We start from the raw sequence: 19186 nt of genomic DNA, 5'->3' as shown, positions 1-19186 counted from the left end.
AATCTGGTCCTACACTTATACTGCCTACATTCAAGATGCCAGCTATTTCTGTAACTCTTGTTTATGGCTATTGAAACACCAAGTCTATCATCAGGAGGAACTGGACTGGGCAAAGGAATCAGAACCAGACATTTTGCACCTAGGATAGACCATGATCACCTAACCAGCTCCATAATGCACAGAACCAGAGAGAATGCTTTCCCCAACTCACACAAGCCACTTCCTCCCAGTTCTCTGCTTGAATGTGTTTTTATACCATGTTGCCATGCCTCACCTTTCTCTCTTTACCTTGTTTTTCTTCCTCTTCCTTCTTCTTCCATCCATTTCCTTTATTTAAAATTGTATGTGTCTTCAATTCCAACCAGGAAACCTAAAACATGTATCTGCTAAGGCTGTGGTGTTGCACCACCAGAACTGGGCTAGTCTCAGAATACTGAGAAAGTCTGATCAGTGTCAGACATGAGTCCCTTCCTTTCCCCAACCTCTATTCTTGAATCTCGCCGCCGGGCTCTGGCCGGGGATTTGCCCACACCTCCCTGAGTCTGCAGCTGTCCTCACACTCCTGGGGTTTGTCCTGGAAAAAGACCAGACCACTCTTTGGGCTCTGGTGGAGGCTGTAACATGACAGAGCCCAGCTTCTCCTGAAGCTGTCACTTCTGTAGGAAATGGGTTGATGGTATTCAGAGGAGTAAGAGGATGAAGACTTTGGTGGTTGAATGTCACTTTTGTCTCCTCTGACCTGCCCTAAGCAACAGGTTGTCACCCCATACTCTGAGTGATTTATGCCTATTCAACCTTCAGAAAAAAGTGGGTCTTCTTCCCTTACGGACCATCCCTCAGCTGCCAGGGGCTGTCAACTACCCCATCCATTCATACTCAGCCACAGGGAGCAATAAACAAATGAAGCCAAAACACAAACCACAGCTTCGAAGCTCCCCTCCAACTCTAGACACCTATAATTCTGATTTTAGGAGTTCTCTTTCCCCTCCCATCATTGATTTTTAGAAACTTCTTAAGTATCCTATGTTTTCTTCCTTTTTTTTCTAAGACTATGTGTTTATACTTGTTGAGAACAGAGCAATAAATACACAAAGCAAGTCATAAACTCTGGCAATCTCTGCAAACAGCATTATCAAGTTTATAGTCTGCCATTGTGAGGGTGAACGAACATAAAAGCATACAAGGCAAAATTCTTCCGTGTGAATTCCCTGTGACGTACCCATGGCCACGCCTACTCCACAGAAGACAAAGGCAAAGGCACGGGACTCAGACTAAGTCTCCAGCCCGAGAGGGAGTCACTGCACTGGCGCCTGAGTAGCTAAGGTATTGTCCTTATCACATCTTTGGCTTTTAAAATATTTTTTTCTTTGTATCCTTGACTGTCATCTCTCAAACTGCCTTCTGTGATGCTAACGCTTTTTCCTTCCTTTCTTGTCCTTTCCTGATTTGAAGTGTGAGTTAGAATCACAGTCAGATTTTAGAAAATGATTCTGTCTCCCAGTGGAGAACTGAAAGACAGAGGAACTGGTTTCATTTAAGGGCAAGCCTTCCCTCTAGGGAACTCTGCTCCCACAAACTCTGTCTCTCTCCTGCATCTGTGTAAGATAAATGCCTCATTCTTGTGGTGTATGTGTGTTTTTAACTTATCCAAAGTTCACTGAATGCCTATGTACATGCATTGAGTTGGACACATAAGGAATACTAAGATTCTAAAAGAAATTTACAATCTAGTAGAGGAGGCAGATGCAATGCAAATCATTTAAGGGAGTCAAAAGAAGAATGGGGGAAATGCTGAGTGTGGGCTAAGTCATGCATTACATTTCTCAAGAAGCACACAGCGGAGGTGGTTCCCTATGAAGGCATCTGGCTCAGGAGCTGGCTGGGCTGACAGCTCCTGGTGTTCTCTTTTTCAGAAGTCAAGATGGCTCAGGTCCCTGACCTCTTTGAAGACCTGAAGAGCTGCTACAGGTAGGAAATAGTTTCTCTTGTGATTCGATGAGGGGATCAAGGCACGTTAGAATTCAGCGAGGGGTTACAGTGACTAGCATGGGGCCGGACTGGCAGACACTGACGAGATGTGTCCTAGCTCCAAAGTCACGGCAGCTTCAGCAAAGACCCAGGGCAACTAAGCATCCAGCATGTTAAGCTGAGACATTGACAGGGAGACAGCTATGATAGAAAAATTATTTTTAAGGCCTGCTGAGTCCTAGTGAATTTCAACATCGACTCAGACACAGTCTCAGCTGGGGTCACATGTCTGACAGTGATAGGCTTTAATGGACTGTCAGAGAGGGAAACCATTCTCAGGAAACTTCTTGATCTCAATCTGGAAGGGGAAATAGCTCCACAGCAGTCTGAGCACATGAGTGCTTACACACAGTCCAACCTCATCCAGACATAGGAGAAACATAAATGAGTAAAAAGGTAAAATTATAGAGCCTTCAGCTAGCATGGTGCTCCCATTACCTGTTAATATGCACTAACACACACTAGGCCATCCAGATGCTGTTTGGATGTGTTGCCAAGTATAAATGACTAGATCCACTTTAGTGAATACATTAAAGCAGCGTGTAACACCTATTTGGCTAAAATTAAAGTGAGGTGCTTCCAAAGTATTTCTTTTCTCTTGAGGAGCTTAATATTTTTCTCTAAAATTTAATTACAACTCTTCAATTTGTTAGTCAAGCTCTGTTTTTGCGGATAAAACCCAGGTAAAGTTCAAAGCCTGCCCTGATGATTACTACAGTAATTGCAAATTAGTGAGGGATGAATCACTGTATGGATGTCTGTTATAGAAGTCTTTCATTTTCTAAGATGACAGTAGTGGCTGTGTGTGTGTGTGTGTGTGTGTGTGTGTGTTTGTGAGCGTGTGCGCATGTGTGTGTTACCCAAAGATAATGTAGTCATTAACATACGTTGCCCAGTGACTGTAATGATATAACAAACAATTACATTCTTATCATCTTGTTTGACAGTGAAAATGAAGAATACAGTTCTGAAATTGACCAACTCTCTCTGAATCAGGTAAGCCAATGACTGATTCTTACGGGATTGCTATTCTGACACTAGTGTTTTCTCCACCAGAAGAGAGCCGCAATGGCTCAAATCGTAGATGCTTCTGTCGTACCCTCGCAAGAGGTCCAGAGACTTGTATCTGCCTCTGTGCACTGAGAGTTGATGGCCTTCTTCATGGTCACTAGAATTTACCAGAACAGAGCAGAACTATATCTAGAACCCCAAGAGCTGGAGACTCTTGGCCAGGTTTCGTCAGAATGCTAAGCTATCCTGAGACAGCTCCTTTGGGATCTGTCTCCTAAAGAGATATGTTGGGGTCATCCTCTCTGACTCCAGCTCCAGAAATTAGCGAGAGCCCTACAATGTAACAGCCCATGAAGCTGAGGTGGAGAAAGCAGGCCACACACCACCTGCGTGATTTTGCTAGGAGACCGTCTGTGTGTATTAGGTACGGGCTCTAAAAGCTGTTCTCAGAGGACTATTTCTAGACTCTTTGCGCCCTACCAGTAAAAGTCTAACTTCCTGAGAGAGACCTAAATGGAGGGCCACCACTCACAAAGGTCACATTTGTAAACCTGTTTCATTACATCTCATTTTTTTAGTTGGGCGATGGATGACAATAACCGGCCAAGAGGTCACATCCTTTCAGGGAAATCCTGAGAGGAAGGGAGGCGGGAGGGAGAGGGGAAGACTGATGAGACATGGGTTAGCCAACGCCAAAATGCAGCTCCTTCTCACTGAGTCTGTGGAATAAAACTCCTGCTGAAAGGACTCTCATTCTATGGCCGTGGGCAGCCTCTCAGGTTCTACTTCCCTTTCTCACAGAAATCCTTCTATGATGCAAGCTACGACCCACTTCCCAAGAACTGCATGGGCCAATTCCTGTCTCTGAGTACCTCTGAGACCTCTAAGACATCCCAGCTTACCTACAAGGAGAGTGTGGTGGTGGTGGCGGCCAATGGGAAGATTCTGAAGAAGAGACGGTTGAGTTTCAATCAATTCATTACCGATGATGACCTAGAAACCATTGCCAATGATCCAGAAGAAGGTAGGCAATCAAGTTCAATAATATCCTTGTTTTCCATTTTTAAGCAAATGTAGGGACACTAGAGTATGGGGGCAAATAAAACCTAAAGTCAGAGTAACAAGAAGGCAACCAGGCACTAGTCTGGAAACTATAAGGAAGGAAGATTAAATGATATCCTTCTCCAGCAGGCAGGAAGCAGCAGTGGCCTGTGTCTAAAATATTTGCTCACATGCTCATTTCATGGCCATATTATAAAGGTCATGTGACTTTCAGGCCTTTGGCAGAAAGCATTTATTCACTGGTAGTGGGTATCAGCTTATAAGCTGTGTTCCTCCACATGCTAACTATGCCTCCTTGGCCAAATAACTTAACCCCTCTGTGCTCCAGTTTCCTCTGCTGTAAATGGAGATCATCAGAGCCGCTACTCATTGTGAGGATTAAATGCATCAATACTTGCAAGCTTCTTGACTAGAAGAATGCTTGGCACGTAGAAAATATCCCGTAAATATCAGCTATTGCTGTTGTTGTTATTCTTACTATTACTACTGCTGCTACTGCCTTTATTAATGCTACCAACAATACCACTTTATTAATGGCTGCATTATCTCTACACTTCGCAATAACTCTACACTCTCCTTTTACAGATGAGGAAACTAGGCTCAGTGAGATAGTCACCTGCCCAAAGTCACACAATGTGTAAATGGGAAAGCCTTAAACCAAATTTGGTTCTAATCATAAAAACCATGATTTTTCTCCCATGCCTCTATTCTACAACCCTCTATGCAAAACAAAAACCAAATATGTTTAAGGTAACAGCTAAACACTAGTACATGTTCACCTAGAAAATAAAGAAGTAGAAGAAAATGTAAGAAAGAAATAAAAATTACTCATACTACCACTAAGAGTTTACCACTGCCAGTATTACGATAAGTCGTTTCTATATACTTACATACACATGACCATGTTAGGATCACACTGTACACAATTTTATATGTAGGGGTTTTTTTCATGTAGCAATATATCAAGGACATTTTAGAGTGCAATGTTTCACCAATATAAATAACGCAACAACAAACATCCATATCAATAATCCATCATTTCTATTACCATTTACACCCTTAGAAGAGACTCCAAGAAGTAGAATTATGCAGAGCCATGAAAATTTGTGAAGCTTCTGATTTACATCACAGCTCAGAGGGGGACAGACATTTAGACCTGCTCCCTCAGTAACATACAAAATTCTTAACGTATTTATTTATTTACGCAGAGTGCATTCGATTGAAAATATAGATGGGGATGCTAGAATTTTCCTGGTTACTTAGAAATCTCCAAAACAACCAAAAACGAGGACATTGCAGCAATAATCTCTTTTTAAAAAAAATATTGAGGCATCAAAGTTTAAAAAGAAATGATCCTAGAGTCCACTCTGCTACTGCTGGGTGATTCTACTTCTCTGTTGCCTCATTTCTGTGCTTGTATTAGAGCAGGCATGTCATGTGTTTGCACCCGGACACTAATCTCAGCTTGTGCTAATGATTGTAGAAATCCTCCAGCCCAAGTCAGTACCGTACAGCTTCCAGGGCAACGTGAAGTACCCCTTCATGAGGGTCATCAAAAGGCATTTCATCCTGAATGACGACCTTCATCAAAGTATCATTCGAGACACATCGGGTCGCTTCCTCATGGCTGCCGCGTTAAATAATATGGACCAAGCAGGTAAACAGACAACTCGGTCATCCTCCCTCCTCTTATTTCTGTATTTCTTTCAAGCTTTCTACTTTCAAAGAATACACCTCTCTAGACTCCTGGCTTTGCTCAATTTTTCTAGAACAGAAGGATGCATATCACCCCAGTTAAAACCCCTGGCAAAGACAAGAGCCTCAACCAAACCTGGGAGCCTCCCACGCAGGTGTGCTGTCCTTGAGAGCACTAGGGGCAGTGTGCAGCTTTCTGATGGAGTCTCTCCTGTGGTTCTCTCAGTCTTATCCTCCTCTTAAGGATGAGGAGACTGAGTCTCAACAATGTTAAATGACTCACCCCCATTTACCCAGAACCAATGAGGAGCCATCACGCCTCATTAGAAAGCCTGCCAAGCAAACTTACCAATAACACCAAATTAGAAAGAACCATTATCTCAATCATATAACCTAATTGGAGGCAAAACATCCAATAAGATGCAAATATGTTCTGAAGGATGAAACTTAGTGTCTAAGAAGTTTTATCACACCATTTCCATGGTGTACATGGTTAGCTTCAGGATATGTCATCATATACAAAATTATTTCCCAAGATCCACAGAAGATCCTCTGCAGTAACCAGCAGGGCTCTCTCTGATTGGACTTCAGCAAGCATGCTTCCCACTCTACGACACTTACAAATCATTTGTGTTCTATTTTCACCAATTTTCCTATATATTGACCATATGTGTGTGTGTGTGCATATATATATATATATATATATATATATATATATATAGAGAGAGAGAGAGAGAGAGAGAGAGAGAGAGAGAGAGAGTCGGGTTTGCTCTAAGTAATTCTGTTGCAAATATCTTTGTTTATGTACATTTTTTCCTATGAGGTTATTTCTTTAGAAGAGCATATCCCAAAAGTGGGACTCCTGGGTTCCTAGGCATATATAATTTTACAACTCTTATTAGGCTTTGTTCTTAAGAAAAATTTAACTGCTTGTCATTAACACTAGCAACATGGGTATCAGCCTCCTTAAACCCCTCCATCTTAGTTCATTATGAACTCATAAGCTCACATTACAGTGTCTTATCCCACTAATGTAATTACAAGAGATTTAATAAATACTCAGCCCCCAAGCATTCATTAAACTTGGAAGATTCTAAGGATATTAACCAAGTACCAATCTGCCTAGTAAATATGGCAGACATTGTAAAGGACACAACAGTGTGCCAGATTCCATTTCTGGCACTTACACCATAGTCAGGGACCTAATACACACACACAGGCACACACAAGCACATACAGAGTATCTACATAAACACTTGATTCTATACAAATACCATAGATTTACTTTCTTTTTGGTTTTTCTCTCCACAGTGAAATTTGACATGGGTGCTTATAAATCAGATGACCTTAAACGTCCTGTGACTCTGAGAATCTCAGACACGCGACTGTTTCTGAGTGCGCAAAGTGAAGGCGAGTCCGTATTGTTAAAGGTCAGTTGTCCTCTGTCTCTACTTACCTTCTCATACATTTGTCAATGACTCCAAAAGGCAGACACCCCTAGCAGGGTGCACAGTCCTCTTCTCTTCCTACCACAGTCCCCACCTGCTCATCTGACCCCATCCTGCTTCTCACCCATTCCCAGAGGCAATTCTAGGCAGAATCTGTGGGAGAGTAAAATGAAGATGCAAGAGTGTATAAGAGATAAATTGCCTTCTTCCTTCTTTTTTCTTTCTCTGCCTGATCCTGTTCACCTCCCATCCCAGGACATCCATTTATTCATGCCACCTTTGATCCTTACTGACATCTACTATCTGGCTTACATTATTTAGATATTAAGATGATGGGCCTGCCTCCAAGAAACTCAAACAAGTCAACTGAGATCAGAGAGGATTATCATGTGCCAGCAGGCACAAGGCAGAAAGCTGGAGCCAACAGGCAAACCCTGGCCTTCTGACTCTAGTGCCTCTCTCTCTTCATTGGTGTCCACATTATCCATCATCCCATCCACTACCACCTTCCCCGACAAATACACAGATGCCTACTTTAGTCTTAGTGTTTTCTCCACTGATAAGTAGGTGACTCTTATTCAGTAAATGTATAATCCAAACCCGCCCCCCCCCCCCACACACACACACACACGCACACACACGAATTTATGTGGTGCATGTGTTTCTCTACCTGGATCAAGTTAAAGGAAAGTGGTGTCAGTAGCTTCATTCATGAAGTCATTCAGTAAGCATTATTTGCTGACAGCCTTCTGTCTGTCAAGCATAGTGCCAATAGCGGTGTAGACAGTGGTACACCAAAGTCCCTAACCTTGTAGAACTTAGTCTCCTGGGGGACACAGTCAATAAACAAACCAAGCAACCAGCACAACGTGCAAGATGCTGTAAAGCAAATGGACAAGGTACCGAGATAAAGAAAAGTGGGAGTTCTCTTTAGATAGAGAGGCAAGAATAGAGCTCCCTGTAAGATGAGGGCTGCTGATGGGAGGGGGGGAGCATGCCATCATATAAGGTGGGGAGAAGGGCATTGTAAACAGAGGGGTCTGACTGATCCCAGGCCCTAGATCTTTAAAAGCTTAAAGGCTAGCTTCAAAGATCAGGACACTCTAGGAGCTGGGCACCAAGAGGAAGAGGGAAGAAAGGCAGAGGCTGGTATTGGTGGAGCCTTGCATTTGGATTTCATCTGAGGTACAATAAAAAGCCATTAAAGGGAATTCATTTATATTATCTAAAATGGAGAATAGATCAGAAGGAAGGCAACAGAGGAAGCAGACAGCCCAAATAGGAGGCAATAACAATAGTCATGGGGTGGGAAGTGCTGAGACAGGTGGAAAGCAGTAGACAGAATCTCATTACATTTTGAAGACAGGATCAAAAAGAGCAAGAGGAGAAACTCCACTTATTGAGATGAGAAAAATTAGGAAAGGAATAGGTTTGGGAAATAAAATCTTTATTGACATTAAAAACCCCAAGAAAACCTCAAAAAGAATATTTAGTTCCTTTAGATCAGCAGTTCTCAACCTGTGGGTCGCGGCCCCTCTGGGGGTCGAACAACCCCTTCACAGGGGTCGCCTAAGACCATCAGAAAACACATCTATAATTACATATTGTTTTTGTGATTAATCACTATGCTTTAATTATGTTCAATTTGTAACAATGAAAATACATCCTGCATATCAGATATTTACATTACGATTCATAACAGTAGCAAAATTACAGTTATGAAGTAGCAACCAAAATAATTTTATGGTTGGGGGTCACCACAACATGAGGAACTGTATTAAAGGGTCGTGGCATTAAGAAGGTTGAGAACCACTGCTTTAGATTAAAAAGAGTAGAGAAGTATCTCAAGTTAGAATTGGAATTTTAATTTTTCATGAAAGTATTGTTAAATTCTATTCATAACCACAAGAAAGATACAGTTTAAAGAGATCACAATCATCAACAATTTTATAGAAAGGATTCAGCTGCTAATATACCTGTGTAGTGGTGTGTGTGTGTGTGTGTGTGTGTGTATTATTTTTTCAACCTTCAATTATTTATTCAAATACAGACATAAACATTTTTACATTATACATTGTTTTCCCAAAAGTATGATTTACATGCTTAGAGGACAAAATTTTTAGAGGTCTTAGAATTGCTAGTGCTTAGATTTGATGCAAAATGTCTTATGCTTGTGTTGGAGGCAGGACAAGAATGACGTTTGACCCCACCTGCCAGGATATAGGGAGACACTGGTGTCATTGGCAATCTTCATGACTAATTTGGATTTCTCTCCAGTTAACTAAGGAGATCAACTATTATGAATAGATGAGGCCATACATCTAATAGGCATGTAATAAATGCTTGCTGAATGAACAAATGAATGAAGAACCTACATAATATTACAGAGTCAGAATCCTAAAGTGCTATGTTTCTCACTAAGGCTACATGCCAAAGGGAGTGAACTTTGATTCTTGTTCTAGCATCTTATTCTCTAACAACTCTGTCCTCCTTATCCTAGGAGTTGCCTGAGACACCCAAAACCATCACAGATGAGACCAACCTCCTCTTCTTCTGGGAAACTCAGGGCAATAAGGACTACTTCGAGTCAGTTGCCCATCCAAAGCTGTTTATTGCCACAAAGCAAGAATACCAGGTGCACATGGCAAGTGGGCATCCCTCTATCATTGACTTGCAGATACTGGAAAACTACCCTTAACTCTGAAGTCTACTTCCTTGTGAAATGCTGACAGCCCATATGTACCGTGTACATGAAGAAGTCAAATCCTTTACTCTTAGTCACTTGCTGAGCATGTGCTGAGCCTTTGTAATTTTAAATGAATGTTTACTCTCTTTGCAAGAGAGGGAATAAGGTGTAGTGAACCAACACTAACATATGATATTGCTTGTTATTTAAGGAACACCCTATTTAAGGAGCATCCTGTATTACATACAGGTTAACTACGGCACAAGAAAACTAAGAAAGGCCCACAATGGCACTTGGAATGAGAAGCCGTAGACCCAGGATTTCATTCCATCTGCTTGCCTTCTGCTATTAAGTTGCTGATGGATACTTAATCAAATACCAAAAGTTTCTGGGACTTCATTTTGATCATCTTCAAAATGGAGGGAATGTCCTTTCTGCCTCAACAGTATTTTATGACAATCAATGAGATCATTTCAGTAAAATGCTTCTTGAAGCTGAGCCTTAAGACTAAAGCAAAGGATGGAATGTTATTATTTATATACTAGAGGCCTGGTGCATGAAATTCGTGCACTGGGGATGGGGGGGTGCCTTAGCCTGGCCTGTGCCCTCTCGCAATACGGGACCCCTCCCTCCTTACTGCCCACCTGCTTGCTGCTTCCTACCGCTCTGCTTGCTGCTCCTTAGTCCCGCCACCACCGCTGCACTCGCCAGCTGCCCTGGCCCCTGCTGTGGGTCAGAGCTCCTCTGCTACAGCAAAGGTTTGGGTTCCATTCTGCCAGGGCACTTACTTAGGTTTTGGGTTTGATATCCAGTTGGGGCTGACTGCTGCTCAGGAAGTGACTGAGGACCATGTGCTCTAGTCATTCGGTGGGGAGCTGGGGTTCCATTGCCAACCTGGCCGACTCTGATCCCCACTATCCCCACTCCTACGTCAAGGACGACTTCAACTATGGCAGCTGCATGGCCTCCGCCAATGTACACATCCGCATGGGTAGGTCACCCTCTCCTTGGCTCGCCAGGCATGGCTGCTGCGCAGTCACCCCAGAGGTGAATTTCCGGGTTCCCAAGGAGAACGCCCTCTGCGCCAGACCCCAGGGAGAGCAGGGTCAGAGGGAAAGCACTTCGCCTGGAGGGGAGCACCCGTCCTATGCAGGGCTCGCAGGGTTTGTGTCTCTGATCCTGCCCCCAGCAGCCCCAGCACCAAGGTAGTGGGCCTTGGGGTTGCTGGGTGCCGGGTCTGCTGGTTTGTGTCTCCAATCAAGCCCCCAGCAGCCCCAACACCGCCTCAGCGGGGCTTGGGGCTGCTGGGTGCCAGGCTCCCCTGCGTTTTTGTGTCTCTAATCCGGCCCCCAGCAGCCCCAGCAACCCCAGTACCGCCTAAACAGCTTAAGGGAAACTTTATTTAGTCTTCTTTTAAAAGCAATCTAGTTTAAAAATGAGTTGCAGTTAAGAGAGAACAAAGAGCCCTAGCTGGTTTGGCTCAGTGGATAGAGTGTTGGCCTGTGGACTGAAGGGTCCCAGGTTCAATTCTGGCCAAGGGTACATGCCTGGGTTGCGGGCTCAATCCCCAGTAGGAGACCTGCTGGAGGCAGCCAATCAATGATTCTCATCATTGATGTTTTTCTCTCTCTCCCCTTCTCCCTTTCTCTCTGAAATCAATAAAGAAATATATTTTTTTAAAAAAAAGAGGAAAAAAAAGAGAGAACAAAGAACATGGTACCTAAGAGTGAGATAGACAGACAGAGGAGAGACTGGGCACTGGTCAGGGGCTTACATGCCAACTGTTCTCCACCTGGGAAATGATGTAAAATCGGTTTCTTTAGTTTTCTGCTCAATGGTCTTCTCCAGCGAGTGGAGTGGCATCTGCTCGCTTCTCCCCGGGGCCTGGCTTGGTGGTCGCCTTGGGGTCTGGCTGTGCTCCAGCGGGCTTCGCACGGGCCTGCCTGCTCCGCCTGGCCCTGGCCACACGTTGCTTCCTCCGAGTCTTCCTTGGGCGCAGCCCGGGTCCATCACCTCCTCCTGTGCCTCGCACTGCTTCCACAGGCCGAGAAAGATACCCACATGGAGTTCAGGTCTGCAGGGAGCTGGTCCTCTGCTTTCAGAACCTTCGGGATCTCCGCTTGCAATTGTTCCCTTCCATGACCTTCCTTCCCTACCTCCGGCATCTTCCCGGAGCACCGCATGCCTGCCCTCCAGCAGCAGGTTGTCTTTGTGTGGCTTTCAGGGCAGCCTTCAGGGCCTGGTGGCCACACTGCGGCCCTTCCGCATTGGGCGCTGGGCCTGAGGCCCACCTGGGAAGGCAGTCGGCTCCCCAGCAAGTCCCTCTGCACCAGGCACACGTGTGCCCACCCACGCCCACGCCCACGCCCTCCAGGCATGCGCGGCTCCACGCTGTGCTCAGGGCCTGGGCAGTGCTCCAGGAGCGGGGCGTGGAGGTGTCGGGAATCCTCCCCAAGGCGACCCTTCACCCGGGAGTCCCTGCCGCTCCACTCATCCCCTCGGCCAGTGGGGAGCGCCCTCTGTGGGTCCACTGCTCTGGGTGCTAGGGAGGAGGAGGCCGCGGAGGGCAAGGCCCTGAAGCAGGAGGAGGCCACAGAAGGCAGGCGAGGAGCCCAGGACTCATGGTACCCCGCCGCCATCCCGCGTCCCGCTGGGGCCTGCACCCAGGAGTGCCATGGCTGCGGCAGGGCCACTGCCTGGGCTTGGAGGTTAGTCCTCTGCGCACAGGCCCAGCGGCCTGCCTGGTGTGGGTGGGGGTTTCGGGTCACCTTGAGGGAGGCTCCGGCCTTTCTCTGCTCCTCTCCTGGTGGAGCAGCTGGACTCCAGCACTGTGGTCAGAGGAGCTGCCTCCCAGCCCCCAGGCCACTTCTTGGAGTCAGAAGTTGCGCTGCCCACCCCACCCTGCACACTGCAGGCCTGGATCCTGTACTGGGGCAGGTGGGATCATGCTGCTGCCCGCCTGGCCAGTGCCGCCTCCCACCCCCTGTGCCCCAGGCTGCACTCGGCAGGCCTGGATCCTACGCTGGGGCAGGCTGGCATGCATATAAGCATAACCAATGGACATAAGACACTGGGGGGTAGGGGAGGCCAGGGGATTGTCAAGGGCGGGGGGGAAAAAAAAGGAGACATATGTAATACCCTTTGTAATACTTTAAGCAATAAAAAAAAAAAAAAAAAAAAAAAAGGATCACGTTGCCGCCAGGAGGGGCAGCGCAGCAGGATCTGCCTGCAGTATGCAAATTAGCCACCATCTTTGTTGGTGATTAATTTAGCATATTGCGCTGATTAGCTAATGGGGGGTGTAGTGAAGGTATGGTCAATTCTCATGTTTGTCTATTATTAAATAGGATACATAAATATTTATAAATGTTATTTAAGATAATTATAACATATTATTATATTATTATATTTATGCAAATTCTTTTTGATTTGTGAGGGTGACCAGGTATCCTCAACAACAGACAGTGTTCTCCAGGCGAAGTGAGTTTGATGTAGTTACACTAATGCACTTTGGTCCAAGTTGTGCTCTTTCCATTGCCATGAGGCTCTGTATTCTGGGATCCTTGCAATTATGATAATAAATTTGTGTTTTAATTATTTTCTTTGTTTGAGCTGATAATTCGCCAAAATCTTTCGCTCCTCTACCTTCAAACTTGCTTTGTCATTCATGTGCCATTATATTTCACCTGCTATCAATTCCTGATAGCTAAAATGGAATGAACTTAACTTTGGCAACCATGGGACAACTGTTATCTAAACTTTCTGGAACATAAGTAATGTTACTTCTAGGTTCTAAAAGTTGGGCTAAAACCACAGTTTCACATTACTAACAACAACAAGGACTGATACATTATCAATCACAATTGAATAAAAATTACAAAAAAGTAAATCTGACATGTAATTATTGTCTTACTCATTATTTTACTGCACTAGAGGCCCGGTGCATAAAATTCATGCACTGGAGGGGGGAGGAATGTCCCTCAGCCCAGCCGGCACCCTCTCGCAATCCGGGACCCTGTGGGAGATGTCCGACTGCTTTGTAGTGCTGCCTGGTTCCAGGAGAGGATCCCGCCGCAGCTGCACTCGCCAGACGTGAGCGCAGCTTCTGACTGAGCAGCACTTCCCCTGTGGGAGCACACTGACCACCAGGGGGCAGCTCCTGCCTTGAGTGTCTTCCCCCTGGTGGTCAGTGCGCATCATAGTGACTGTTTGACCAGTTGTTCCAGTCTTTCCGGTCGTTCCGTCATAATGGTCATTTAGGATTTCATACATATAGATGGTCATTAGGAACAAAAGATAGAAGTTCACGTAAATAACTATAGTGCTACATTACAAACCAAACCATGAGTTTGTTTTTTTTCTCCCCCCTTTATTAGCTAGCCAGCAGCATAACTGGCATTAAGAATGATATTCTCAGGTTTATTTAAAGTTCACATTACAAATTTATAACACATGTGTTCATCTATCCACACAAACACACATACAGAGCCACATTAATAACTAACCAATGCATTTAGAAAGCGTGGATATAAAATATATATTGAGTTGAAAAAAACTTAAAATCAAGGGAACTTGGAATTAGATGTGGGAAATAATGGGAAAGGAGTAGTTCTAGATGACTCTCAGTTTCCTATTACTGGGAAGTAGGTGAGTGACTCTATCAATCAGTACTTTTGGTAGAAATATGGAGTTCTGCTCACTACCAGGATGCAGCATGATGAGTACGATTTTAGGCATGCAATTTGAGCTACTGGCGGTATGCCCAAATGTACATGTGGAATGGACAAATGATAATATGTCTGGAACCCAGGAGAAGTTAGAACTAGATATAGATTTGGAAGACAGAAGGTGTACAGTAGGTAAAATCTTAAAAGTGACATCAGAGAAAGAAGAAAAGAGAAGCATATGGTGAACACTGTTGTTTGTTCATGCTATTGCCATCTCCCCTGCCTAAATAAGAAGGTCACCATGATGGGGTTCAACAGTCTTGGCACTAAATTTGTTAGACCCTATTTATTTTATGATGGTCTTTATAAGTCAATTTTCTTTTTTAAATTTTGTTTTATTGCTTAAAATATTACAAAGAGTATTACATATGTCTCCTTTCCCCCTGCCCTTGACATTCCCCTGGCCACCCCTACCCCCGAGTCTTATGTCCATTGGTTATGCTTATATGCATGCATACAAGTCCTTTGGTTGATCTCTTACCCCCCGTTCCCGCCCCCCAACCCTCGCCGGCCTTCCTGCTATAGTTGACAGTCTGTTCGATGCTTCTCTGCCTCTGTATCTATTTTTGTTCATCAGTTTATAATGGTCTTTATTATCCATAAATGAGTGAGATCATGTGGTATTTTTCTTTTATTGACTGGCTTATTTCACTTGGCATAATGCTCTCCAGTTCCATCCATGCTGTTGCAAATGGTAAGAATTCCATTTTTTTACAGCAGCATAGTATTCCATTGTGTAGATGTACCACAGTTTTCTAATCCATTCATCTACTGATGGGCACTTAGGCTGTTTCCAGATCTTCACTATGGTAAATTGTGCTGCTATGAACATAGGAATACATATATCCTTTCTGATTGTCGTTTCTGGTTTCTTGGGATATATTCCTAGAAGTGGGATCACAGGGTCAAATGGGAGTTCGATTTTTAACTTTTTGAGGAAACTCCATACTGTCTTCCATAGTGGCTGCACCAGTCTGCATTCCCACCAGCAGTGCAGGAGTGTTCCCTTTTCTTCGCATCCTCACCAGCACTTGTCGTTTGTTGATTTGTTGATAATAGCCATTCTGACAAGTGTGAGATGATACCTCATTGTTGTTTTGATTTGCATTTCTCAGATGATTAGTGACTTTGAGCATGTTTTCATATGTCTCTTGGCTTTCTGAATGTCCTCTTTTGAAAGGTGTCTATTTAGGTCCTTTGCCCATTTTTTGATTGGATTGTTTATATAAGTCAATTTTCAAGTTGATGAGAGAAAAGACAAATCTTCACCTTTAAATCCAAGGTATAGAAACAAAAAGCCAAAGGACATTTCCCTAGCCCTCTTCCCACTAAGTCATCCCCAGACATTTAAAAATACCTACACTCAAACTTTTGGGGGTGATGAAAATAGTTGGGATAGTAATAATTATTGTAGTATATATAAATATGCTTGTGTATCTATATCTATTCCTTGATTGTATGCTGATTTTATGACTAAAATCACTTGTCAAAATTGTCCTCTTGAGTCTTGACCAATGTTGTCAATATATTTTATACAATTTGTAGGCTAGAATTAAATACAGTATTCAAGATTTGGTCAGACCAGTAGAAACCAGAATAGAATTTTGTCCTTCCTATTTAGACACCATGGTTTTGTTTAGGAAGCAACATTATCTTTTTGAAAGTCTTAAATTTAAGTATTTAATCCATTTGAGGTGATTTTTATGTGTGGTGACATATAACATTTGTAGGCAGTTAAGACCTAGACCAATTCTCAACCTAAGTTCAAACTTTAATGTATTCTCTGTTAAACTTAATCTTGTTAATTTGATCCCAGATCTTTTTAGATTGTTCCGAATTCTGATTTTTTATAAACACTGACTTTCCTCTCCTCAGTTTTATAGCATTTGTAATTTCATGAGCATATTTTTATTTTGTTCATACTATATTGTTGAGTATAAAGAATGGATTACAAAGATTTTACAGTATAACCCTGTCTTTATTTAAAATATTTACAATTTATATTTAAATGATTATAGAAAGGTATACATCAAAATGTTAACAATCTTGCCTCTCTGAGTGATTGAATGGTTTATAAGAGTTTTTGGTTATATATTTTTCTGAATTTTTAAAGGAATGCATGATTGCATAAAAAAAATACCAATTTATACAAAGACTTTTATGAGTTTGACTTTTATTTAGATTTCACATATAAGTGACACCATGCAGTATTTATCTTTCTCTGTCTGACTTATTTCACTTAGCATAATGTCCTAAAGGTCCATCCATATTGTATCAAACATCAAGATTTCTTTCTTTCTCATGTCTGAATAATATTCCATGTATATACATATTTTATTATATATTTTTATTTTTTTATTTTTTTTAAATATATTTCTTATTGATTTTTTACAGAGAGGAAGGGAGAGAGATAGAGAGTCAGAAACATCAATGAGAGAGAAACATCGATCAGCTGCCTCCTGCACATCTCCCACTGGGGATGTGCCCACAACCCAGGTACATGCCCTTGACCGGAATCGAACCCGGGACCCTTCAGTCCGCAGGCCGACGCTCCACCCACTCAGCCAAACCGGTTTTGGCAATATATTTTTAATATATTTTATTGATTTTTTACAGAGAGGAAGGGAGAGAGATAGAGAGTCAGAAACATCAGTGAGAGAGAAACATCGATCAGCTGCCTCCTGCACACTCCCTACTGGGCATGTGCCCTCAACCAAGGTACATGCCCTTGGCCGGAATCGAACCTGGGACCCTTGGGTCCACAGGCCGACGCTCTATCCATTGATCCAAACCGGTTAGGGCTATTATATATTTTTAATTTACTTATCCATTTATCCACTGATGAATGCTTCAGTTGTTTCCATAGCTTGACTATTGTAAATAATGCTGCAATAAACATCACCATGCAGGTATCTCTTCAACATCCTGTTTTCATTTCCTTTGGATGTAATACCTGGAAATGTAAATCCTAAGCTATATAGTAGTTGTATTATTAACTTTTTTAGGAGCCTCCATACTGTTTTCTGTAGTAGCTATACCAATTTACATTTCCGCTAATAGTACAGAAGGGTTCCCTTTTCTCCAAATCGTCACCAGCACTTGTTTTCTCTTGTCTTTTTTCTGACAGCCATTCTAACAGGTATAAGGTGATATCTCATTGTAGTTTTGATTTGCATTTCCCTGATGGTTAGTGATGTTGGGTACCTTTTCATGTACCTGTTGGTCATATGAATGGCTTTTTTTGAAAAATGTCTATTCAGCTTCTCTGCCCATTTTTTTAATTGGATTGTTTTCTTTTTTGTTTGTTGTTTTGCTATTGAAATGTGTGAGTTCTCTATATATTTTGGCTATCAACCCTTTATCGAATAGATGGCTTGAAAAGATTTTCTCCCGTTCCACTGACTGCCTGTTTATTTTGTTAATGATTTCTTTAGCTGTGAAGAAACTTTTTCGTTTGATGTGGTCTCGCTTGTTTATATTTGCTTGTTGAAGCTGTCTTAGTGTTAAATCCAAAAAAAAAAAAAAAATCATTGCCAAGACCAATGTCAAGGAGTTTACCCTCCGTTTTCTTCGAGGAGGTTTACAGCTTCCAGTCTTAAATTTTAGTCTTGAATCCATTTGAGTTGATTTTTATGTGTGGTTTGAGATGGGATACAGTTTCATTCTTTCGCATGGGGCTGTTCAGTATTCCCAACGCCACTGATTGAAGAGACTATCCTTTCTCCATTGTATAGTCTTGACTCCTGTGTCAAAAATTAATTAGCCATATATGCATGGGTTTACTAGTATCTGCATTTTCTGTCTTGTTACATTGATCTATGTGTCTTTTATACCAATACCACAGTGTTTTGATTGCAATCATTTTGTAATATAATCTGAAATCAGGAAGTATAATGGCTCCAGCTTTGCTCTTTATCAAGGGTTCTTTGGAAATTTGGAGTCTTGTGATTACATACAAATTTTAGGATTGATTGTTCTATTTCCGTGAAAAATGGCATTGGAATTTTGGTAGGGGTTGCATTGAATCTGTGGATTGCTTAGGGTAGTATGGACATTTTAATAATACTAATTCTTCCAATCTATGAACACAGATTATCTTTCCATTTATTTATAGGTTTCTATGTACAGATGTTTCACTTCCTTAGTTAAATTCATTCTGAACTATTTTATTATTTTTTTTATGGAATTGTAAATGATGTTGTTTTCTTAATTTCTCTTTCTGATGGTTTATAGAAATGCAACAGATTTTCGTATATTGATTTTCTATCCTGCGAATTTACTGAAACTAATAGTTTCTTGGGTTTTGTATTTTTGTTTGTTTTTGGTGTCTTTAGTTTCCTATATATATCATGTCATCTGCAAATAGAGACTATTTTACTTTCCCCTTTACTATTTGGTTTCCTTTTTCTTATGCCTAAATGCTCTGGAGGACTTCCAGTACTATGTTGAATAAAAACGATGAGAACAGACATCTTTGACTTGTTCCTGATCTTAGAGGAAAAGCTTTTAACTTTTCATCATTGAGTAGA

The 19186-nt window shown here is 42.4% G+C and overlaps 1 protein-coding gene across 1 annotated transcript; it reads left to right on the top strand.

The window, feature by feature from the left end:
* Positions 1 to 1261: 1261 nt before the first annotated feature.
* On the top strand, positions 1262 to 10113 carry IL1A (interleukin 1 alpha). Its single transcript, XM_081101451.1, has 7 exons — positions 1262 to 1323; positions 1914 to 1968; positions 2976 to 3024; positions 3841 to 4063; positions 5585 to 5758; positions 7108 to 7226; positions 9745 to 10113. Exons 2-7 carry the CDS (start codon positions 1922 to 1924, stop codon positions 9940 to 9942), a joined length of 810 nt encoding a protein of 269 aa, XP_080957577.1. The 5' UTR covers positions 1262 to 1323; positions 1914 to 1921; the 3' UTR covers positions 9943 to 10113.
* The last annotated feature ends 9073 nt before the right edge of the window (positions 10114 to 19186 follow it).

The sequence above is a fragment of the Myotis nattereri genome (assembly GCF_964212035.1).
Source record: "Myotis nattereri genome assembly, chromosome: 10".
In the NCBI taxonomy this organism is placed as follows: Eukaryota; Metazoa; Chordata; class Mammalia; order Chiroptera; family Vespertilionidae; genus Myotis; species Myotis nattereri.
Note: the sequence above shows the minus strand (reverse complement) of the source record. Positions and strands in the feature narration are given on the sequence as shown.